Source organism: Lepidochelys kempii, chromosome 17, assembly GCF_965140285.1.
Source record: "Lepidochelys kempii isolate rLepKem1 chromosome 17, rLepKem1.hap1, whole genome shotgun sequence".
Classification (NCBI taxonomy): Eukaryota; Metazoa; Chordata; order Testudines; family Cheloniidae; genus Lepidochelys; species Lepidochelys kempii.
The window spans coordinates 17,584,962-17,607,923 of record NC_136396.1 but is presented as its reverse complement, the minus strand read 5'-3'; the positions used below and the strand labels follow the sequence as shown (position 1 = coordinate 17,607,923).

Here is a 22,962-nt window from a genome sequence, read left to right as displayed (position 1 = left end):
CAGGGAATATAGGAAAATGGCATACACACCATCCTGACTCTCATTTAACCTTCCTTCTGAGTCAGGATGGTGTGTATGCCATTTTCCTATATTCCCTGAAGTTCATTTACTGAAGGCCCTGAGATGCACTAGGTTCAGATACTGGGGTGGATTATATAACAACACATGACCTGGCAATGAAATTAAAAGAGAGGCTGATGAAAACTCTGTGAATTAAAATGAATTCACACAGGATGTTACCTTTCCATTCACCAGGATGTCAAACCGGATTCCAAACACCTTGTACAAAGTCCTGTAGTCAGTTCCATTATCTCTGTAGTATTTGGCATACCTTTCCAATCAGACAGATAATATGTTAAATGGCCTTTCATGGTCTTCAGAAAAGAAAAATAAAGCAAACTAATATAAACCACTGAGAAAATTGAGTAACTAGAATTTTTGTGACTAAATGGACAGAGGAAGTGACTTGGACTTGGGAGACTCTTGCCCTGCTGGGTGACCTAGGGCAAGTCACTTCCCTGCTCAGTGCCTCAGTTTCCCCATCTGGAAAGTGGGGCTAATAATAGTGACATCCTTTGTAAAGTGCTTTGAGGATAAGAGCTGAGGAAAAGTCTAAATCATCCCAGCCAGGGCTTTCTCAAGCCTGACCTTAAAAACCTCTAAGGAAGGAGATTCCACCACCTCCCTAGGTAACGCATTCCAGTGCTTTACCACCCTCCTACTGAAAAAGTTTTTCCTAATATCCAACCTAAACCTCCCCCACTGCAACTTGAGACCATTACTCCTTGTTCTGTCATCTGTTACCACTGAGAACAGTCTAGATCCATCCCCTTTGAAACCCCATTTCTGAAACCTAGATAACAGCTTGTTAGTTACTATAATTTTTATCCTGAAGCTGACCTCTACCAAATCAAAGTCAGTGAATGAACTGAAAGTATTCAACTGAAAATTTCACGATTGGCTAAGATGAGATGAGTTCATTTGCTCCTGTTTGAACATTTGTTGTTTAATGCTACTGGGTGTATTATGTTATTACAAGAAGAATAATTAAGTGTTACGGTGCACAGGGCTCTCATTTGTTACTATTCTGTAAATCTAAAGAAATTAATAACAAACAAATACAAAAAAATGGGTGGGTATTTCAATATCTATAGCTAGGCATGATGAGGCATTCGACTGAGAATCCTGTACCACTAATGGGTGAATGGATGTAGGGTGTGAATTTCTGTGATTACTGTGGTACCAGTTTAGAGGGTATCTGGCTGGTTTTAGGAAAGTTTGGCCTAACTCACAAATACCTTGTTCTTGACAATACGTGTAGTGAATATACTCATGCTTTTACTACATTTGGAACATATTAATAAGGTGGCCCACCAACTGCATGTTGTCATTTTTTGCAGCCCACCCAGCATCCAAGTTTGATGGAGGGGTGGGGGGGCCAAAATCATCAGCTAGCATACTTCCGCTTCTCCTCGCCCTACTGAGGAAGCACTGACCACTCTCAGCAGCACCTGCTGGCATGGCACTGTCAACTGAGGGGTTGGTAGGGTCAGAGAGCAGGCCTACTCTGCACTCACCCTGCACTCTCGGCTCCTGTCCCGGGGTTGGCCCTGCTCTTGGCATTGGAACCTGCCACAGAGGGTCACAGTGCCACTCAGGTTTGGCCTGGCTGCCAGCTGCCCCCTGCCCCAGTTATGAGGGAAGGGGAGCCGAGCCAAATTGTTAACCCCATGAACTAAGTCACAGTATCACTCACTCAAATTTGGCCCAGAGGGGCAGTAATGATACTGACTGCCTGTGTTTTGAGATCTAAGAATGCAAAGTGCTATATAAGAGCTACGTGTACTCTTAAGAGCAGTGCCACCTGTAACACTACACAACTGTAGTGACAATTATGGTATCTGCTAACTCATTTCAGCCAAGGAAATGCGTAGTGTTGTGATTATGAGGATGTTTTAATTTGGGGCATAATTGGTGACCCTGGGAGGATTTTGCAATGGCTCAGAGCTGGAAGTCTGGAGTGAGTGCCTGGGTGTGTGTGAAGAGAAAGAAAGGAAGGACAGCTGATTAAAGGGAGGTGAGGCATTTTCACTTCCTATTCTAAAACGAACGGCTGCACTTTGCACATGCAAGGGTGACATTTATTTTGGTAGTCAGGAGAATAATCCCTGCTTTTATAGAGTCTGTAATGTGCTTTGAGATCCTCCAGGATGAAAGAAACTATATACGAAGGCTGAACAGAAGATAATAGGGCCATCTTACCTGAAGTTGAAGCCTGGTGAAACGTTATTGTCATCGTTGTAAAGTCCGTGAAACTGGTAAACAGGTTTACAGTATGTCACGGGCCAGTCGAGGTCACAGTCCCAGTCTATGGTGATACCGACAACCCCGCCCTATGAGAGACACGAGAAAAGGACAGCAAATATCCATGTCGTCATCATGCAGAAATTTGTACTCAGGATGCTCTGCTGCATTCTGGTTTTGTTAGCTTTTTAATTTGCAAAGGGATGCTCTTTCCATCCCAATAAACTCACTCTCCACAGCTGGCTCCAAAGATGCTACCAAGGGACCAGAGATCAAGCCAGGATACATAGTCCTGCCAATTTATTTCCCTCTCTTCACCCAGGACTCTCAGCAACATAGGATTCCACCTTGCAATCATCTGGTTCTTTGTATGACACACTTGACATGCTAGCGTCATCCTCACTTACTAGTAGAGCTTCCAGAGCCTCTCCCACTATCATGCTGCTCCATTTGGAAAGAGCAGATCAAGAGCTTCAGTGGGAAGTCCTGATGTTGGATACAGGAGCCTGGTAATGCTGGCTGTGGTGACTGTTACTGTTTACATAGTATCACTGTAGTGCTCACGAGTTGCCTCCCCTTTGTTTGGCAACCTGTGTCTAGAAGCATGACCCTGAGCAGCTCTGACCCCTGCCACCAAGGCCTGGGGCTGCAGGGTTGACATCACAGCCCAAGCTGGTGGATAGAATGATTGCATCCTGTGTGCGTCTGTGAGAAAAGGGACTTTCATTTTGTGATTATTAGAGAGAGGCCTACGCCAAAAGCCTGCATCTGAAAATCCCTAAAATTCGCAGTACAGACTGGGCATGGACCCAAATTTTGCAGCTCATGCCCCTCTGTAGGGATGCTCCTTCTTGGATTAGAGACAGCTTAACTTGTAACCTCTTAAACAGACAGGTCTGGCCAATCAAGCTGAAAAGATTAATCTCTCAACCAGTTATAATGGGCTACCATTGGAAATACAATAACAAATTGTCTTCCATTTAAAAAGAATGGAAATAGGGAGGTACAGTATCTTCATGTATGGGCCTCATTTCTGCGCATACATAGATTCAGTGTTTTACTAGCTTTTTTAACTAGTTCAGTGGATCAATAGCTAGTACACAACTGCTGTGGGCTTAGAACGATCACTCATGAGGCTGGGCCTCTGATGGAGAGAACATATCAGATTCTTGTGGTTAGGAAGGAGAGGGCACAGACTAGATAGTGCTGGATTCAGGAGGTCATTTTCCATCTAATCAACTGAGCAGCATCAACACATCTCCATAGTAACACGTTTCACCTCTTCCTCTTCCCCGGTGTAAGATACTGACATGTAGATAGGTGGCTTGTGTGTGAACCATGAATGTGAACTTGTGGAGGTGGAGAGGGAAATGTTAACAAAAAGCAATAAGGAAGCAAAAAATCCTGAACCAAAGCAGTGATGAGCTCCTCAGTACAAATGCCAAACAGGATGAGAAGGGTGGAGACAGAAAAAAACCCTCTTTATTTGTTCTGAAACAAACAAACAGTGTAGCACCTCATGATCAGCAACGTGGCAAATACGCACAATCCTTGTTAACATAAGCACAAAATGCTCTGCCTTTCCTGACCTCTTTTTGCAGATTAGACTGTATTTCTCTGTAGTCTAAGGGTATGTCTGCACTTTGAGCTGGAGGAGACATGCCTGCTAGGTACATACTCAGGGCATCTAACTCCTCATGCTGCTCACACCACCATGGCTACATTCTACTTTTAGCATGCTAGCTCAGTCAGATCTGGCACGAGTATGTCTCCCTGAGCTGGAATTTGCTCCTCCAGCTTGAAGTGTAAACAAAGACACCCTGTTGACTCCTTATTTACCAAGTTTGGATTTTGCTGCAAACAAAATATATAAAGTGATTGGTCAGAACTATGGATCAAGGTATAGAGCTGTGCTAATGACTGATTTTTCACTTCAGTGGCCAAAAAAACAAAACCCATTTCAGGTCAACCTCCTATGTCCCCTCATTCTCATGACTGAAGCACACATCACTTGAAATCTGTGTACCTTAAGGGCCAGGGCATGAAAATTTTGTCCCGATTCCTTCACAATGTATCCCAGCTCAAACACAGGGCAAAAAGGATCTTTGTTTTTGTGGTAGGTGCATTTTTTCAGGTAGCTTGTGGTAATGCCCTCCACTAGGTTGCGTCTGTGAATAAAAAAGAACCTGTATGTCAACTGAATGAAATGTGATAGTCTATGATTAGTTATGGTATAAAAAGCCAGATTTTCAAATGAGCTCATTACTCATCACCCAGCAGCTGATGTCCAGAGTCTCATAAGAGTTCTGCACCCAACATGCCAGGTTCTTTTGAAAATCTGGACACTTGTCTCCATGCCTGAGTGGGTACTGAGCTCTTTCGAAAAGCTAGGCCATAGTGAACATCATGCTTTAAAATCAGCTACACGAGAGCAAAGAACGTACATTGTTTCACAAAACTTATAATTTAGAGACAGAAATAAGGATTGAGGCAAGGCTCAGAAATTTGTTTTCAAAGCAGTGGAAGAGAGGCTTATAGCTATAACCCATTAGGGACACAATAGATTTTATTCACTTTGATCCAGATTGTTTCTGTTGTTTGTTTATATTGCAGTAGTCCTTACAGGCCACAGTCAGGACAGGTCCATTGTTCTAGGTGCTGTACGAACACATACTAAGAGTTCCTGACCAAAAAGGCATAACGCACACTTACACTATTGTAAACCAGAGTAACTTCATTCAAGCCAGTTGGAGTTTCTCTGGATTTACACTAGTGTAACTGGTCCCATTTTGACTTTGTAACATGGTTTTGTCATGTAGAAATTAAGATAGTGAAGGCAAAATATAACAAAGGGATTTGTTTAGCTGGGTTCTGTGCATTTCACCTATTACCACTGTAGAATATCTTATTCTCTTTCTTCCCTCCTGGGAGCACAGTCTCTGGTGAACTGGCAATCCATGGCACTGAGTAATGGTGGCTGGACAGACTCTACTGAATACATGCTGCTTCAGAGAGCAGCCTGGATTAATGTCAGGTTACTGTGTATTTAACCTGATAAATAGTACAGGGACAGTACAAATCTATAGAAGGGAAATCTGTCATGCTCAGCACAAATGACTTTTGTTCATTTGTTCTGGATCAAATTTATAATCAGACCAGCAACAAATCCTCTTAGACTTGTTCCTTTGGTCAGAGAGACAGTTTACAGAGAGGCACTAGGAAATTATTTCCTAAGTCAATTACTGTAATAGAAGCAGAAATCGTAATGATGTGAAGGGCCTTTGACAATTTCTATACAATCTAGGTTCTCCTGGTGCTTTAGCGGCTCCCATTGTAGTACTTCATTTTATATTTCTGCCTTCAGAAGAATAAAAAGACAGAGAAAGAGGAGATGTGTGTGCACCATGACAACTGAGATCTCTGGTAAATTTCATTGCAATTTCTGCTTCTCTGATTTAAAGACTGAAATTAGACACCGTTTACAGCTCAATGCTAGCACCAAGGCAGCAGGTTTTACATAGCTGAAGTGTTCCTTATAATACTACCTAGTTTCTATGCAGGCATTTTTCATCAGTAGATCTCAGTGCTTTACAAAGGAGGTCAGTATGATTACCCCCATTTTACAGATGAGTAAACTGAGGCATATAGAGGGGAAAGTGACTTGTCCAAGGTCAGTGGCACAGCTGGGAATAGAACTAGGTTGCCTGAGTCCCAATCCAGTGCTCTAGCCACTAGGGGTATGGCTATACTGCAACTGGATGCGTGCTTCCCAGTCTGGATAGCAGTGTGGACGTTGCTGCAGAGGCTCAGGCTAGCCACCCAATCGCCTGTGTCTGAGCTCAGGTGGCCTAACTTTATAATGCATGGTTTACTGTAGCTGGGAGTGAGTCTCTGCCAGTGCAGCAACGTCTACATTGCTATTTATAGTGTGCTAGTGTAACACCGACAGACCCTGGTCGTCAGCAGGCGGGATCAAACATGCGGCCTCTGGAACTTAGTGCCTGAGCCTCTACTGCATAAGCTAAAAGCCAACTGGCTCTTAGCTAAGGCCGTAGAACAGACTAATTTTAACTCTCTCTCCCTAAGTGGTCCTAGTGCCACGAGATGGCACAGAACACCACACCCAGAAGGTGTGTGGGTTACACTAGTGTGAATCTGTCTGCCTATGCTGAGGCTCGCTCCCAGCTACACTAAACCGCATGTTATAAAGTGAGGCCCTGCTCTTGCAAATAAGTTAATGACTTTACTCACATGAGTGGTCTTGTTTGGAGGGTCAGGGCTTTCGTCCCCATTTTGGTTTGTGACTCATTTAAGGACCAGTCCTGATTCCTACTAACTGATTTGTTATTGAATGCTGCAGTCAACCAAATACTGGACTCAGGGACAAAAGATGGTGTTTTCTGCACCAAATGAGCCAAAAGCTATACATACAATACTACATCACTCTACATAGTGGCAGGGATCCAACTCATGAGCGATCAGAAAAAAAAAGATTTGACATTTGATCTCTTAAAAAAAAAAACCCCAAACATTTACTCACCTGGAGACTTTAAATGTGGGGAAGCTGATGCTGTTCTTAATAAATAAGGTAAATTTTTCAGCTTCTAAGAGCAACGGGGGGCTGAAAAATACACGTGTTAACAAGTGCTTGTCTTTCAATTAGCCAACATCTAAAGTAATTATAATAAAGGGAAGAAAAATAGATGCAAAGAAATTATATGGGATAGCATCCAAACAATCACATTCAGGACCCAATGAGAGATTTGGTCTGGTCCTTGCACTTTCTAGGTAAAAAGATGAATTCCAAAGTATCCTAGGTAGAAGCACTATAGAGAAGGGGAAATATTTGCTATGCAGACAAGCCTTTTCTTGGGCCTGATGAAGGAGCTTCCTTTCATTATATGCTGTGTTGACTTTACTGTGGAGAAGCAATAATGCAGAACCCCAATGTCCCCTGCTCATCCCCACCCACTAACCAACTGGCTGATGCAGAGACTAGGCTTTGGTTTTGCAGCTGGCTACTGTACCGCACCTGACGTTTTACAGTTAGAACAGAGAAATTTGAATGATTTTTCTGCTGAACATGTTGGCCAAATTCTGAAGCCTTTATCCTCAATCAAAACTCCCACTAAAGGCAACAAGCTCAAATCCACGGCTCATGAGAGGCTCTCACTTCCCATGATGGGAGCTCTTTACTTTCTATGGTAAAATCCTGGACAGCCTCAGAAAGGGGCAGGGAGCTTTCTGACCCATACCCAGGACTCCAAGGATCCTGGCTTTTCATGCCCTCAATGCTGGGGAAGAGAGGAGGCTACTAAAACCCTGACACAACAATACACCCCAAAGTCTGGAAGAACCCGTAGAGGGAGGAGAGAGGGGATTGTGGTGATGGGCTGGTCAGAGCATCCATAGCATGATCTAGTGGCTGGGATGACTGAGAGGGACCCCAGAGGCATTATTGTTGCCCATCCCTTGAATGCATGCAGGGTGTGTGTCTGATAGGCTCCTGCTTCTCCCCAGCTCTGGTGACTCAGCGAAGTGGGAAAAGCACCATGAAGATTACTCAGCTACCTCACTGGGTTGGAGCAACCCTCCGCCAATGAGGGATGTAAGGGGGAAAAATTCATTTCCCTTCTGCTAAGGTCTGTTCAATCAAGAAGCCATTTGCAGTGCACAAGGGCAACTTTTTTGAACCTACTAACTTATGAAAAATGCTACGTGTTCATATGTACCCTGGAGATGGTGCTCTATTAGCTAGATGCATTTCCTGTGTAATGCAGTCTGTCCTCTCCTTAAGGGTAGTTGTGGCATGGGTCCAGCCAGCTGTGTTCCAAGGCTTGGCCCCTTCAAGGACAGACATTCTGGGACTTGTAGGTCTTCTAAAGATCACAGGACCAAACAGAGAGTAAGTCCTGCTGGAGATTGGGGGTCAGGTTAAATGACAGCTATGTGACAGGCTACAGTATATAAGGCAAATCTGTGGCTCAGGAGAAAGACCAGCAGGAGGTTCTTCATGGTGAGCTAGAGCAGGGGTTCTCAATGTTTTTCCCTCCCCCCACCCCACCCCCAACATATTATAAAAACGCCATGGCCCACCTGTGCCACAACTGTTTTTCTGTGTGTAAAAGTCAGGGCCAACATTAGGGGGCAGCAAGCAGGGCAATTGCCCAAGGCCCCACGCCACAGGGAGCCCTATGACACTAAGTTGCTCAGGCTTTGTCTTCAGCCCTGGGTAGCAGGACTTCAGCTTTCCGCCCTGCCCAGTGAGTATAATGTTGGCCCTGCTCGGTGGACCTCCTGAAACCTGCTCACAGCCCCTGTCATAAATCTAAAGCGAAGGGTAACCACCTTTCTGTATACAGTGCTATATAATCCCTCCTGGCCAGAGGCAACATCCTGTTACCTGTAGAGGGTTAAGAAGCTCAGCTAACCTGGCTGGCACCTGACCCAAAGGACCAATAAGGGGACAAAATACTTTCAAATCTTGGGGGAGGGGGAAGGCTTTTGTTGTGCTCTTTGTTTATGTGGTTGTTCTCTCTTGGGACTGAGAGAGGCCAACCCATCCTAATCCAAGTCTCCAATATTGCAACAAGTATAGGTAAACCAGGCAAGGTGGGTTAGTTTTATCTTTTGTTTTATGTGAATTTTCCCTGTGTTAAGAGGGAGGTTTATTCCTGTTTTCTGTAACTTTAAGGTTTTGCCCAGAGGGGGATCCTCTGTGTTTTGAATCTGAATACCCTATAAAGTATTTTCCATCCTGATTTTACAGAGATGATTTTTACCTTTCTTTCTTAACCCTTCTTTTAAGAACCTGACTGATTTTTCCATTGCCCCAAGATCCAGGGGTTTGGGTCTTTGATGATTTTGTAACCAGTTGGTTCGGATATTATTCTCAAGCCTCCCCAGGAAACGGGGTGTGTAGGGCTTGGGGGGATATTTTTGGGGGGAAGACTGTCTCCAAGTAGTCTCTTTCCCTGTTCTTTGTTTAAAACGCTTGGTGGTGGCAGCATACTGTTCAAGGATAAGGCCAAGTTTGTACCTTGGGGAAGTTTTTAACCTAAGCTGGTAAGAATAAGCTTAGGGGGTCTTTCATGCGGGTCCCCACATCTGTACCCTAGAGTTCAGAGTGGGGAAGGAACCCTGACAGCCCCCCAGGTGGCCTTGGACCCTTGGTTGAGAACTGCTGGGCTAGAGAATGCTGGGGAGCAGACAGTGGGGCGGAGTTGAGGAGGTAAGATTTAGAAGAAGCTGGGAAGGGTACACAGAGGAAGGAAGAGGCTTGGGCAATACATTAGTAGTGGGCTATATTGAGGTTGTTGGGGAGGGAGCCCCTTGATAAACAGGGTAAGGATTCTGAGCCTCGGAGAAGATCTGCAGCACTACTTGACCCTGGGAGAATTGCTGGAAGCCTATCTTTGTTTGGAACTTTGGCTTACCCTGAAAGGGGAAGGACCTTTGCTGTAGTGCCTGGAAGACTATGTGATGGATTTGGAGCGTCTCTGTAATTTATGAATACGGTATATTGAGATGGTTATTGGGATGTTTACTGTATGACTATATTGGTTTAGATTACTAGGTGGCTGTCAGGAAAAACAAGCAGGAAGGGAAAGGCTCCAGTTAAGCCACTTCTCAGCAAACTCTCGAGAATTAAGAGATGATGCCAAGATAGGAAAAGGCCAGGGAATGCAGGTGATTGAAAGAACTGTGGCAGGTTTAAAAAGGAACATTCTCTCAAGAGAGGGGAGAAGTGGTTCAAGGGGACTGATGCATGACACCTCGCTTGGTGTGTCTGGAGATGTTATGCCTGCCAATACTCAGGGGATGGGAAGCCTTTAGCTAAGAGAGACAGTTGTTTTAAAATCCTTTTTCACTAAGTGCTTTGTTCCCACTGTTTAAAATACTACTTTTGTTTCAGGAAAGCTGTCTGATCTCTGTAAACCATTGATCACAGACTCCTGCAGGGAAGAACAACAGGTACCTGAGTTCATTTGTACCTGCTGGATAGAAATGGTTGATCCACAGGGTGCTGTAGCCCAGGGATGGGCTAAATGTGGAAGAATTGTGATAAAGACAAAAGACCTCAAATGGTGCACTCAGAGAAACGTGGAAGAGGACAGACTTACAGCTAGCCCAGTAACCATGACAGCCCCAACCACTCAAATACACCAGAATCCAAAAGGGAAGACTATGACTCCCAGCTTGAGGATGGGGAAACAGAGGCGGTGAAGGCACCTGCTGCTGGATCAGGTAAGCTGCTCTGGCATGTACATTATAGAGCACTTCTGCAAGATACTCCACAGTATTTCCCAGCCATACACACGTGTGAGTGTGTGATGAAAGTTCCTTGGTTGCTGATAAGGGGTGTGACAAATGTGAGATCTGGGAAATCTAAGAAGTTCAATAAAGCTTAAGGACTGAAGGGACCACCAGATCAACTAGTCTAACCCCCTGTACATCACAGGCCACCAACACCACCCAGCACCCGCACACTAAACCCAACAATCAATAGTATTGAAATGTACTAGGCAGGCATGGACTTTTGGGACATAAGTGTTACGTTGATTTCCTGGGGAATGATTAATGCAAATTCTACAACCCCAGTTATTCAGCCTTTTGAAGGTGTGCCCTGAGGAGAGGGCCATTGATTAGTGATTGCCTGGTCCAGGATACCGGAGAGCAAAGGCCTGTGCTGTATAAAGACGCAGCTGAATTGTCCATTGGAAGGTCTAGTTCCTGACTGAAAAATTGACATGAACTTGTAACTAAGGGGGCAAACCCAGTTGTGGGGTTTGAAAGATTGACAAGTATTCTAGGCTGGCGTTGGGGGTGACTTCTGGGAAGTTTTTAGCATGCATGTAGGTTCTTTTAATGTTTTTTTATGTGTCTTCTCTGTAATGCTTTTCCCCTAAGCATACACGTGCTTGCTTAGAAACAGCTGTGTGGTAACTTGTAATGGCTGGCAGTATGCTGTTCGGAGCTCTTGGAGACAGAAAGCAGTGTACGGGGGCTGGCCTTTAGGTAGACTGGCTTGTCAGGGATATCGGACTGGCTGGCAGGGGTTGTGCAGCATTAAGAACCCATTCTGAAGGAAGAGTGATGGGTCTCCGCCCAAGAGAGGTGACAATTGGGAGCCAGAAGCCTTAAGTGGGTGCCCTCGTGGGACCATGGAGGGTGAATATAAGTGCAGTTACCCTGAAACTGCAACACATGGCACCTGACACCCCACCCCACCACCAAGGATGTACTTACTGCTCTGCAAAACTGTGGCCATGTTCCAAGGTCATGGAGCAGCAGGGTCAGCATTTGGCCCCATTAGAGTTTTGCCTGAGTAGGGGCTTCAGGATTTGGCTCATGAGCAGCAGTAGTTAGGCAGTGGTCTTTTTCCAGTGCAATCCTAAGCTTACTTGCAATACCCCTCACAACCAAGAAGGGAAATCTGACTGAAAATAGGACCATTTCTTACTCAGGAATCTGACCGTCCTCTTCTACAGGGCACCAGCCAAAAATCTCACAGGTCTGGACATCACTGTTGAAATCTACACACTTCCCAGTCATGATACCTGAAGAAAACAGTGTTTAAAGTTCACACTTGCAGTTGAATTATGGGACTGTCCAACAGTTGTAGATGCTCCCTGTCAAATCTCACATTATTGAGACAAAGGGCAGCCTTGTGCTCATAGGACTTGGAAGACTTTGTTCAAATCACAGCTCTGCTATGGACTCCCTGTGTGACCTTGAACAAGTCACATAGTCTCTTTGTGTCTCGGTTCCCCATCTGTGAAATGGTGATAACTATCCTTCCTTTGTTTCTTTTGTCTGTTTGGTTTGTAAGCTTTTTGGGAAACAGACTGTCTCTTACACTGTGTGTTTCCAGTACACTCCACAATGGGGCCCTGATCTTGCTTGGGAGTAAACAGTAACTCTAATAAATAAATAAATTATTATAATAGGCCCGGTGGCAAATATCACACACACCACTAGAAAGGCAATAATGCTGAAGCAAACTGTCTATGAGGCTTTGCAATTGGTCTGTGGTTAACTCACTCAGTTTTAAAACTTTGGGGGACAATAACACTATCTGCATATGTGGGTCAGATTCACCCCTGTGCAGAGTGTCAGTACAAGGTCTATGCAATGCTTTAAACCAGCAAAATAGGTCTTGTGCTGGCCTTCTGCACGGGGTAAATTTCACCTGGCAGACTGGGGCTAAGGGAGTTGGGTATGGCCAAAGAAAGTGAGTCCATGGCAAAGCCACAAACAGATGCTAGGAGTTCTGACTCCCCCGGACCACTCCAGCAAATAGTTCACTTTGATTGTTAGGAAGCAGTAAGACTTTGAGGATCAGAAGATCCTGTTCCTTCTGAGTCTAGATAGTTGCTCAGTTTTTAGCAGCACCTGTTGTCACAGATCTAGTTGAGTGGTTTCTCCTAGACGCTCACCACACCGTTCTGAGGGACCCACCGCTGAATCCTGTGAGCTGAAAAGCTCCAAAGTCTGAACAGAGTCCAGGCTTTGTCTCTGGCTTGGGGTCTCTAGGTACACTCGTGGGGGGTAGGGGTGAGACAGAGGATCTGCTTGAGACCCCATAGTCCAACTTCCTGGCCCAGAAACTAATATTGACCCTTCAGACCTACCATCCTTAACCACACCTTTTCCCAAAACTCCAGCTGTGTGGATGCTCTGGGTTCACAGGTTAACTTTTCAAGGGCACGTGACAGGTGTAGCACATACAACACAGACAGACTCTCTGCAAGATTATAATACACTACTGTGCTTTACATTTAATAGCATGAGAAATGCCCAGATCTATACAAAAACAATAAAACCTACAGGCATTTCCCTGCCTCCGTTTCCTCACCACTCCAGAGTATTCTTTCAGCTGGGATAAGAGTACTCTGGAGGTATCCAGGTCTCTCTCCTGCTGTGCATTGTTTGTCTTCACCTCTTTGCCACGTCAGCGTTCTGTTTTCTGATGTTGGTTGATCCTGCTGCTAAACCACCACCACTACTCCCCTCCCCCATGAGAGGGTGCCCGTCTCCTCCCCTTTCCTGCCTAAAACTTCCTGTGTGGCTTTCTCTGGATATCTCAGTGTATCTTTCCCGTATTCACTCAACTTCTGTGGTTGTTAAAGACTAGCATGAACACCTGCATTTTTTGTCCTGCATTTGGGGATTTTGTGCTCTCCCACCCCTTCTGCAGAAGGGTAGGAGAAAGCCCAAGCCCAGAAGAACCAGTTAACTTCCCAAGGTACTTCCATCTGAATGGTCAGTGGTTGTGTTTAATGACCCCCGTCATCCCTGGGAAGGATATAGCCCTTGTCAGCAAGGATGGGGTCCATGTACACACAGACGTATTCAATAATACTTTGAAGTTGTCACTATGAAAATTGCTGTATCAGCCAGAATTCAGATGTTGTACAGACAGTGTCCCCATATCTCTCCCCTACAAGTTTCCGACTTTGCCCCAGTAACTTTTAAAAATGCACAGCCTGTAGCTATGGAACAGTGACCCCCAAAAGTAACCAGTTAATGGTTGCTCTCTGGTAGATTCTGATCACTCCAGCATGGAATATGGGAGTTGTCTGGAGAGACCTTACTAGGATCACTCAGACCTCCTTGGCAGCTTCTCCATGTTTATAGCCTTTTAGGTGCAAAAACTCACCTGCTTAAAAAACCCCTTGGAAGTTAAAGTATATAATTAAATAGTGTCCAAGAGCATCTTGGAGGGATGTATATTAGGAGACAGAATGACCAGCATGCCCCATTACAATCCTGTTTCTACCTTAGTAAGCCATTTTCCCACCAACCTGCTTCATGGAATTATCTTCATGTCCTTAAGATTGGAAGAAAACCCCTAGAGAAGGAAGTTAGCAACACTGGCATTGAACCTGGGGGGTCTCAGTTTCTGCTGCCAATGAGGCACTGCTGCAGAGTGCACAGATAGGTGTGGATGTGACAGTGGGAGCGGTTGACCCTTTTTCCAAAGAGTGGGAAGAAGAGAGAATCTTCTCATGTTCAGATGTATCTGACCCTTTCCAGATGGGTTCAAATCATCTCTGTTGACAGGCTGAAATACTGCCACCTTCCTTGCACTGTGAGAAAGTAACAAAACCTGTCTAATCTTATCTCTGCATTTCCAATATGCCTCTCATTGTACCATCTTAGTCTAGACTAAGAACTGCTGGCAGCCTTTTATTCATATAGCACCAAAAGCATATTAGGGGCTTCAGAGACAATAAAAGAAAGTCCCTGCCCTGAAAAGCTCACAGTCTTAACGCTTCCCTTCTTACCTTGTCCCTGGCGACTGTAATTCCCTTGGATACAGTCGCTATCTTTATTGCATCGTCCTGCATCGGGCAGCTGTGATGAGAAAGAAAGCAAACATCTCTCAGTGGCTGGGAATCAGGTGTCCAGCAATTCCGCTCTGTACTGTCCATGAGAAAGCCCTCTTCAACTCCAGTTGTCTTTAGACAAAGGGCTTGTCTACATGGGATGTTACTGCACAGCAAGCCAGGGTGCAAATCTACAGCATATAGCTTACTGCACATAATGTTCTGCATAGACAAGCCCTCAAGCTGTGTCTTTACTGCAGAGTAATTCGAGTTATCACCACTCAAACTAGCCTAGCTCCAGTGAGAGCAGCCACATTGCAAAATAACACTGGAGCCACATTGAGTGATTGGATTAGCAGCTGGCAAATTGTGCTCATTTGAGCTGTACTCTGTACTACCTGCTGGGTCAGCCAACTCAAATTAAAAGCACCACCCCACTCAAGGGACTTTGTGTGTGGACAGGCTATGAATTAGGGACAACTCTGCAGTGAAGAAAAGCCCTAAACTGGATTGAGAATTGTGCCCTGTGGGAGACAGATCTTCTAGGTGGCCATTCCCAGAATATAAAAGTGGCAAATCCTTACAGAATCTGATTGTCTTCACTGTTGGGCTGAAGAAGATACCGCAGTCCCATCCCCTGCCTCACTAGGGATAGCATCTTGTGAATACAAGTACTACTCCTGGGGGAATTCTGCATCACTGTGCATACACAGAATTTATGTTCCCCACAGATTTCTTTGCTTCTCCTCAAAAAAATGACTTTCTGACAGCAAAGCAAAGGGAAGCCACAAGAGCGGTCATGAGACCTTCCCCAGCAATATGTTTTGGGTGCCAGGGTAGGCAGCAGAGAGGTAAATCACTGTGGGGAAGGGGGCGGGACTGGAGAAGACCTGGCTGGTGGCTTGTATCCTGCGTTGGGCTCATCTGCTAGTCCCAGCTGGGCTGAGAAGGTCGGGACTTCCTCTTCCTCTGTATGGCATCCAGGGCCGTGTCAGACCCACTCCCAGATGTCTCCCCCAGCTGTAGGAAGCACTGCATACCCCCCCTCCACCCCACATGCTTCCTGCACCCATAGTTTCTCAGCCCCAGGGGGAGGGATCCCTGCACAGGGAGCTGCTCCCCTATCCGCCCAACCCCCGTGCACCCAGACCCTCCTGCCGAGCCTCACCCCCCTCTCCTGCACCCAGAACTCCCCCAACGAGCTCCACTCCCCCTGCACCACCCTGATGAGCCACTCACACCTGGATCACCACCCTACCAAGCCCCAACAAGCTGCACATAGATCCCCACCCCAGAGCCCCACTCCCCCAGCATCTGGATCCCCCACTAAGCCCCGCACACCCAGACCCCCCGCCGAGCTCTATGCCCCCCCACCTGGACTCCCACGCTGAGCCCCAACCACCTTCCCCTGGATCCCCCCTGCAGAGTCCCATTACTGTAGCACCCAGAACCCCGCAACAAGCCCCTGTGCATCCAGATCCCCCCACACCCGGGTCCCACACTGAGCCGCCTGCACCCAGATTGCCCCACACAGAATCCTCTCAACTCACACCTGGATCCCCTGACGCTAAGCCCCTCCACATTAGGATCCTGCCTTGCTATGCCTGCCTGCCCACACCTGGTGCACCTGGCACAGAGGGGCAGGGCTCTGGGGTGTTTCTGGGGCAGGCCCAGTCCATTCGCTGTGTCACGGTTGGGTGCAGCCTCACTGCTGAGTCTGTGCCCCAGGGGGGAGCTGCACAGTGATCTCCCACCTCTGTTCAGGGTTCCCAATGACATGCTGGAGCCTCCACATTTATTTGTCAAATAAAATCTGCAGAATTTTAAAATATTATGCACAGAATTTTTAATTTTTTGGCACAGAATGCCCTCAGGAGTAAAGTACAAAGGAGGCAAGGGTAAACTCCAGTCAGCTAATCTACTGTAGTAGATAATCCAACCCTCCCAAAGGCCCTGTACTGGTCCCTGTTATATATGTTGGCTGGGATTCTCAATGGTGTTCAAGGGGATTTGCATGCTCAAATTTCCATTTAAAAATTAATGGGGAATTGAGCATCCAAATCCTTTAAATGGCTTTGGAAATCTCAGCCAGACTGTGGAGAGTAGTCCTGCAGGTATATGTTTGCTGTGGGGAGGATCGGGGAGGCTGAAAGTAGATTTGCTAATGAGTTTGTCAATACTAGGGATATTTTAATATAGAAGGCAATTGTAGTACAGTGCATCCGACACATTAACAGTAGCTTTCCTTTACATTATAAACAGCATATTTCTTTGCCGAGAATCTTAATATCCATAAAGCTAAAGATCAGAAGCTTGCTACTAGCAAATTGGTGGGAAAACAGTGGGCTGTGTTACCCACGAAGAGATGGGACTTTGCTACTACAGGGAACAATTCCACCCTGACCTGCTCTAGTTTAGAGACTGTCTCTTATCCATTAGGTAGGAATTCTTTGTGACCTGACTTGGCTATCAGTAGGCATAGAGGAAACTTGTGATTGCAGGTTTCTTATTGAAATAACCAGCCAAAGTGGGACAGTTCCAATGTCTCATCATTGGTTCAGTGGATGGGCCAGTAGACTGGGAGTCAGGAGAGCAGCTGTTCCAAGTTCTGCGACCGTGAGCAAGTCTCTTCCCCCTCTGTGCCTCAGTTTCCCCATCTGTGAAATGATGGATGATGATGATACATGATGGAGTAATAGTGTGTGGTACAATAAGAACTGACCTGAAGCTTCCACAAAACTGGGACTCAAATACTGAGGTATGATTGAGTTTGGGTAAATACTCTACAAGTTCTTTCATTTGGGGGATTGGCTGGAATTTTAGGCAAATATTTGGGGCGAGGGGGAGAGTGAAGAGGCCTGATTTTCCCCCCTGAATTTATTCACCCATCCCTAATAAACCTAAATTTAAAAAAAAAACAAAATCCCTGCAAATATAATACAATTCTATTTACCTCAGGGCAAATATCCTGCTTCTGTCCGCGGGTGATAATGACGTTTGTCATCACCACAAAAGAACTGTCCCCCTACAAAGAGGAATGTGATCAGGTCAAAGGTGGAAACTTATTTTCAAGTGAGTCATCATAGTGGGGCAGGAGAGTTACTGGGCGAAAGGTGTTACTGTTATGCAAAAATCTTCCATCTGACTGTGGCCCAGGTGGTAAACAACCACCGCCTAGAGCACATACTGGCAGAGATGGTCAGGCTGCCCGTCCTTCCTCCCTCAGGCAGACTCATCCTTAACCCTCCTACCAACACCGTTACTTTAAAGACTTAACCAGATGGTTGCTCGTGAGAGGCAGGCACTCTCTCCCATGGATAGCAGAGATGCTACAAGGGGAAGCAGTAGGAGGAAATGGAGATAAAATATCACCCAGCCAAATAAGGAGACGAGGGACAATGGGGCCAGCAATGACTATCTGTGATGTTCTGTCTCCTGGGGATACATCATTTTGGGCTACTGATGGATGTTGTGCCTCCCCAGAGCCCCATCAGTTGTTTGGACCCCCTGCTTTGGAGAGGGGACAAAGAGCCCCCTATAAATAGGAACTAGTCCTGAGCTGACGGTAACTTGTAGTCTGATTTTTTTCAGAGGTGCTGATCACCTTCAGTTCCTAGTGACCTTAAGGGAAGTGGCAGATGCTCAGGACCTCTAGAAATACGACCTTGAGTGTGCTGAAGAACAGACACCCTTTCAGACAGTGGTAGCCTAGGACATGCTGCCAATTCACAGAGAAGGCTGCAGAGCTGTAGAGTCATTTGCTGGTTCCCTCTCCTCCGCAAGGTGCCAATAAAGGACAGTGATTAGAAAAAAGCCCTCCCTCCTCCTTACCTGAGATGGGAATACATAGTCGGCCACGTCCCAGACGTGTGGGCCTATCCCACTAATGTTAGTAACAGTTAAACCTTTGAGCTTCACCGAGACCGAGCTGATGATGCCATCCTGTGACTGATAACCCTTCTCATAGAGGAAAACCCACCTAGGCAAACAAAGTCATTCAGATGAGTTACAGAACATCACATTCATTAGGAGTACAGTGGGGTATCTGTTTTTTGTCTAGTTACCAGTTAACAGGATGGAGTAGATGTAGAATGGGCTCCATTTGCAGAATGGGAAAAACACAGATATTCCAGAAGGAGGAAGCATAGTGCAGTGGTTGAAGAACTTTAAAGTGTTTGGGGACCTAGTTCTGTTGCTCATTCTGCCACTGACTCCTTATGTGACCTTGGGCTTAACCAAGTTGCCTAAGTTTTCAAGCGTGGCCTCAGTTTTTTGGGTCTCCCACTTCAGAAGCCAAAGGCCTGATTTCCAGAGGAGCTGAGCATCTCCAACACTAGGTCTGTGATGGCCCTAGCCCCTCTGAAAATCAGGCCCATGTGGCTTCTGAAGTTTGACACTTTCTGAGGCACTCCGAAGTAGAGGCCATGCTAGAAAATTTGGTCCTTAACCGAGTCTACAGGCTTCAATTTCCACAGCTACAAAATGCGGGTAACAAAACTTACCCATCTCACAGGAGTGTTGTGAGTCTTAACTCAGCCATGTTGGTAAAGTACTTGAAATTGTAGATGGAAGGAGCTATAGGTAGATTTGAAAAGTATTATTACTGAGTTATTTCTGTGCAAACTATCTTGAAATATATTTTGAAATTCCTGGTGGGGAACAGGAATTGGTTCAGTTCAAACAGAAACCACCCTGAAACAAAAACCCACTCAAAATTTGAACCTAACCCAAACCAAACTTTGGTGTTAAAAAAAACCTACCATTCATTTTTGCATGACCCTGTGAGTCCTGGTCAGAGCTTGGACCAGAACCACGAACAGCTAAAATACCTTCAAGGAAGGTTGTTTTGAGAGACTTTTCAGCCAAGTCTCACACACTTGCAGTTGCTATATTAATGTGTTGCAGATCTTGCAAGTCTAGCTCACACAAGCAAGTCTACTGATTCCACCGAATGATTTCCACCTTTCATGAAAAAGGGTTGCAGGAATAGACCTAAGTCAGAATCCATATCTTGAAGGCCTTTCAAGCTCTTCCATAGCCTCTTTCATCTATCGGCCTCAAAGTGCTCTACAGAAACAACTTGTTCAGCCTTACTACACCCCACAAAGTGGGGAAATATCTCCTCTCCCTTTGCAAAGATTGTAAAATTAGTAACTGAAAAATCTAAGGCAGCCAGTGTGAAAGTCAGAAATAGAACCTACAGTCCTGAAAGTCCTAACTTACAGTTATCTTTTCTAACCACTTGCTAATTCAACCCCCACCCCCTTAAATTAATGTCACTGTCTCCAGATTTCAACAAAGGCACAAAATGTGTGATAGTTCCATAAAGAAAGAGATCTTCAAACTGAAATGCATGTTCTTTCCCTATGTGAATTCAGCAGCTTTTGCTGAGGGCATGGGTTGATTTTGCCAGCAGTTAGCCGCAATCTAGTTTGTGCGGGGGGGTGGAGGCGTCTGCTTGAATTTCTCTGCTCTTAATCTGAATTTGACCTCGTGATCAAGAGTGTGACGGAACCCTCTGCCAGATGAAATTAAATCAGAGCAACATTTAATGATCTAAACATCGCCCTTCCCCACAGTGCAACATGTGGCTGGTGTAACTCAGGTTAATGATTAGCCAACACATCTCAGCTGACAACTGGCAAGCTGAGGATAGTGGCAGTAAATTATGTTAGTTAGTTGTCTAAATAGTAGTTTACAGATTACTTTATGAACGGTTCATCACATTTATATGGCCATTAATACTTTCAATAGGGCCAGATTTTGACATTAATTAGCCTATTACGTGAACAAACTGTCTTTTAATTAACTCTGTGAGAAACTGTAAACAAGGCCAGATGACCATTTTGGGTTGAAATCCAAGACTTCTTGGAATCATCCACGTAAGAGTCGGTCAGACTAAAAAAGGAGAGATCTGGTTTTCATCCGCTGTAGAATGTGGGCATGGATCCCACTAGCTCTGGCATGCAAAGTGAGTGTTCTGCTGGGGGTGTTTTCTAGGAGAGCTCAGAGCCATTAATGGTGAACATCGGTCATTAGCTGCGGCAGGTGCCTGTAATTAGCCACATGGTGAAGGCAGCACAGGACATGTCCCAAGCTGCGCTCAGCTGATTAGTGTGTGGTGTTAATAATGGGTGAATTTCATCCCTTCTATTTGTGGGCACCCTGACATTTCTTTTGCTGAGGGAAGAACTGCCTGGTAGTTTAGGGGATTGGCAATGAAATATAAAGCCCCTAGGATGCCACTTCAAATCCAACCCTAATGCATTTAACCTACACCCACTGAGTGTGGCGTGGTGTCCCCCTGTAGTGGTGGCTGGGCTGTATATAGAGGTTGATTAGCCTGCTACAAACATGGGTCTTCTATCTCAGGAAGTAGAGACTCATGGTTTTCGATCCAGAGATCCCTGGTTCAATCCCTGCTGCCAACAACCCACCCAGGAGAGGGATGTTACACCAGCAGTAACTAAAAGGCTGTTGGGTGGCCTCCACCAAATGAGACAGTGGTCTCAGCCTCAGCCCAGCTCCCTGCAGACAGACGCCGAAGCAAAAATTCACATGCATCACCAGAGTTTCCCTTTTGCCATCTTAAAACTACAGCCATAGCAGGCTGAAGAGCACCAAGTTTTTAGCAGAGAAGCCAAGAACAAAGGGCCTGCTTCTATGAGAGCCTCCAGCAAGGTGTTGTGCCCCTTCAACTCCCATTGACTTCACTGGGAGTTGAGGGCACCCAGGGCCTTAATGAGCACAGAGACTGAACTGCCCTCTTAGCCAGGCAGCTGGCTTCTCCAGTTTTAGAGCGTTGCTGGACACTGCAGGGAGCAAAGTGGCTGGGAAAACTAGTACTGCAGCTGTGGCTGAGGCATTTCAGCAGTTCCCAGTGTGTCACATGTAACGCATTCCCTATTGAAATAAAAAGGAAACGGATTTAACAAAAGAAGAGATGACCCTGGTGCCTAGAGAGAGACAGTGCAATACCCATAGCCCCAGAGCATTAGGCAGGTCTGCAATACCTGCCCCTCATTAACTGAAAGGTAACATTCCCACAGTGACAAAGGGCATTCCCCAGACCTGAAGAAGAGCTCTGTGTGGCTTGCAAGCGTGTCTCTCTCACCAACAGAAGTAGGTCCAATAAATAAAAGATATTACCTCACCCACATTGTCTCTCTAATAGAGCTAAAATGATGCTCTCTGCCTACTGAGTCAGAGAAAGCTCCGCTTCTACAGGGCCAGCTCTACCAGATTTAGTAATCACCTGTGCAGCAACAGCTTTAGTGCCTGTCTGCTGCCTAGACCCATTGCAGCATGTTTCTGGGGGCTAGATGAGAAAGCGACTGTGGGCCTGCCTTGCAATTTTTCTAGGCCAGTAGATGCTCAGAGCCAGCGTTGACCTGCTTCAGTAGATGGCGTTTTACACTTGGACTAGGAACCTAATGCCATCTGTAGCCAAACAGAAGGGAAACAACAAGAATGCCTTGGTTGTGCCAAAATCTCCAGCCCAGGTTTCCTAAGCTTGCCACCATAGCTGGGGTGCTTAGGCAAATAACTGATGGATCCTAGGCAAATGAGTGAGCCTCCCAGTTCTTACTGCCTGCAGAACCATTTGTGGAAGGCCATTTTTAAAAGACCTTTTTCTAAGTGTGTATATGGTGGGGGGAAGGGGTTGATTTTTGAAAATGAGCCTTCCTGGCAGAGGCAGCATCTGGGAAGCCAGAGGGAATTGAGACTTGTGGTTCTTGCATATTTTACTGGTGAATATATATATATATTCCAAGATTCTCCCAGCAGTAGAAGAACTGCGTATCACTCTCTAGCATGGCTGGGACCCACTGGAAGTATGGGAAGAAGAGTCTTATTGGTAACCAGACTTGTGTTTTAGTTTCTGGCATAGGATTAGACAGTTGGAGGTCTGAAACTGATACTTTTCCCTGTGTGTTCCCAGGCTAGACCAGGGAGTAGAGCGTTGTCTGCATCTTTCCCTCAGCATCCCCAGCCTGGAGTTTTCATCAAATGCAGATGCAATGAATATGCACATAGACCTCAGTGAAGATCAATGCATAGGGCATATTTACCTAGGGCAGCTAACTGGCATTAACTGGGGTCAATCTTATTCATATACACCTTGAACAATGTGCACATGTGCAGTAGACCAGGTAACAGTGTTATAGCTTTTGCAGTTCTCTAACTGCTTCCCTCTTCAGATGTTCATTGAGCAGAACAAGGCAATTTATTGAGTGATCTATCCCCTGTTGTCTGCTCCCAGCATCCGGCAATCAGAGGCTTAGCCATCTTGGCTAATAGACATTGATGGATTTATCCTGCAGGA

The 22,962-nt window shown here is 45.7% G+C and overlaps 1 protein-coding gene and 1 long non-coding RNA gene across 3 annotated transcripts in view; one reads left to right on the top strand and one right to left on the bottom strand.

Annotated features, from left to right (window-relative positions):
* The window catches only part of LOC140899771 (uncharacterized), a 137,620-nt gene that overhangs the window by 24,920 nt on the left and 89,738 nt on the right, over positions 1 to 22,962 (top strand). For both annotated transcript variants that reach the window (XR_012155443.2, XR_012155442.2), the window contains exon 2: positions 10,220 to 10,551. This is a non-coding gene — a long non-coding RNA (uncharacterized LOC140899771). The remainder of the gene's footprint in view (positions 1 to 10,219; positions 10,552 to 22,962) is intronic.
* Positions 1 to 22,962, bottom strand: part of P2RX1 (purinergic receptor P2X 1) — a 38,415-nt gene that overhangs the window by 10,794 nt on the left and 4,659 nt on the right. Inside the window, exons 2-9 of the mRNA XM_073315811.2 lie at positions 18,468 to 18,615; positions 17,590 to 17,661; positions 14,595 to 14,664; positions 11,768 to 11,864; positions 6,845 to 6,925; positions 4,331 to 4,472; positions 2,263 to 2,393; positions 241 to 331 (exon numbers count right to left, since the gene is read on the bottom strand). Coding sequence (XP_073171912.1) covers positions 241 to 331; positions 2,263 to 2,393; positions 4,331 to 4,472; positions 6,845 to 6,925; positions 11,768 to 11,864; positions 14,595 to 14,664; positions 17,590 to 17,661; positions 18,468 to 18,615 — 832 coding nt within the window. The remainder of the gene's footprint in view (positions 1 to 240; positions 332 to 2,262; positions 2,394 to 4,330; positions 4,473 to 6,844; positions 6,926 to 11,767; positions 11,865 to 14,594; positions 14,665 to 17,589; positions 17,662 to 18,467; positions 18,616 to 22,962) is intronic.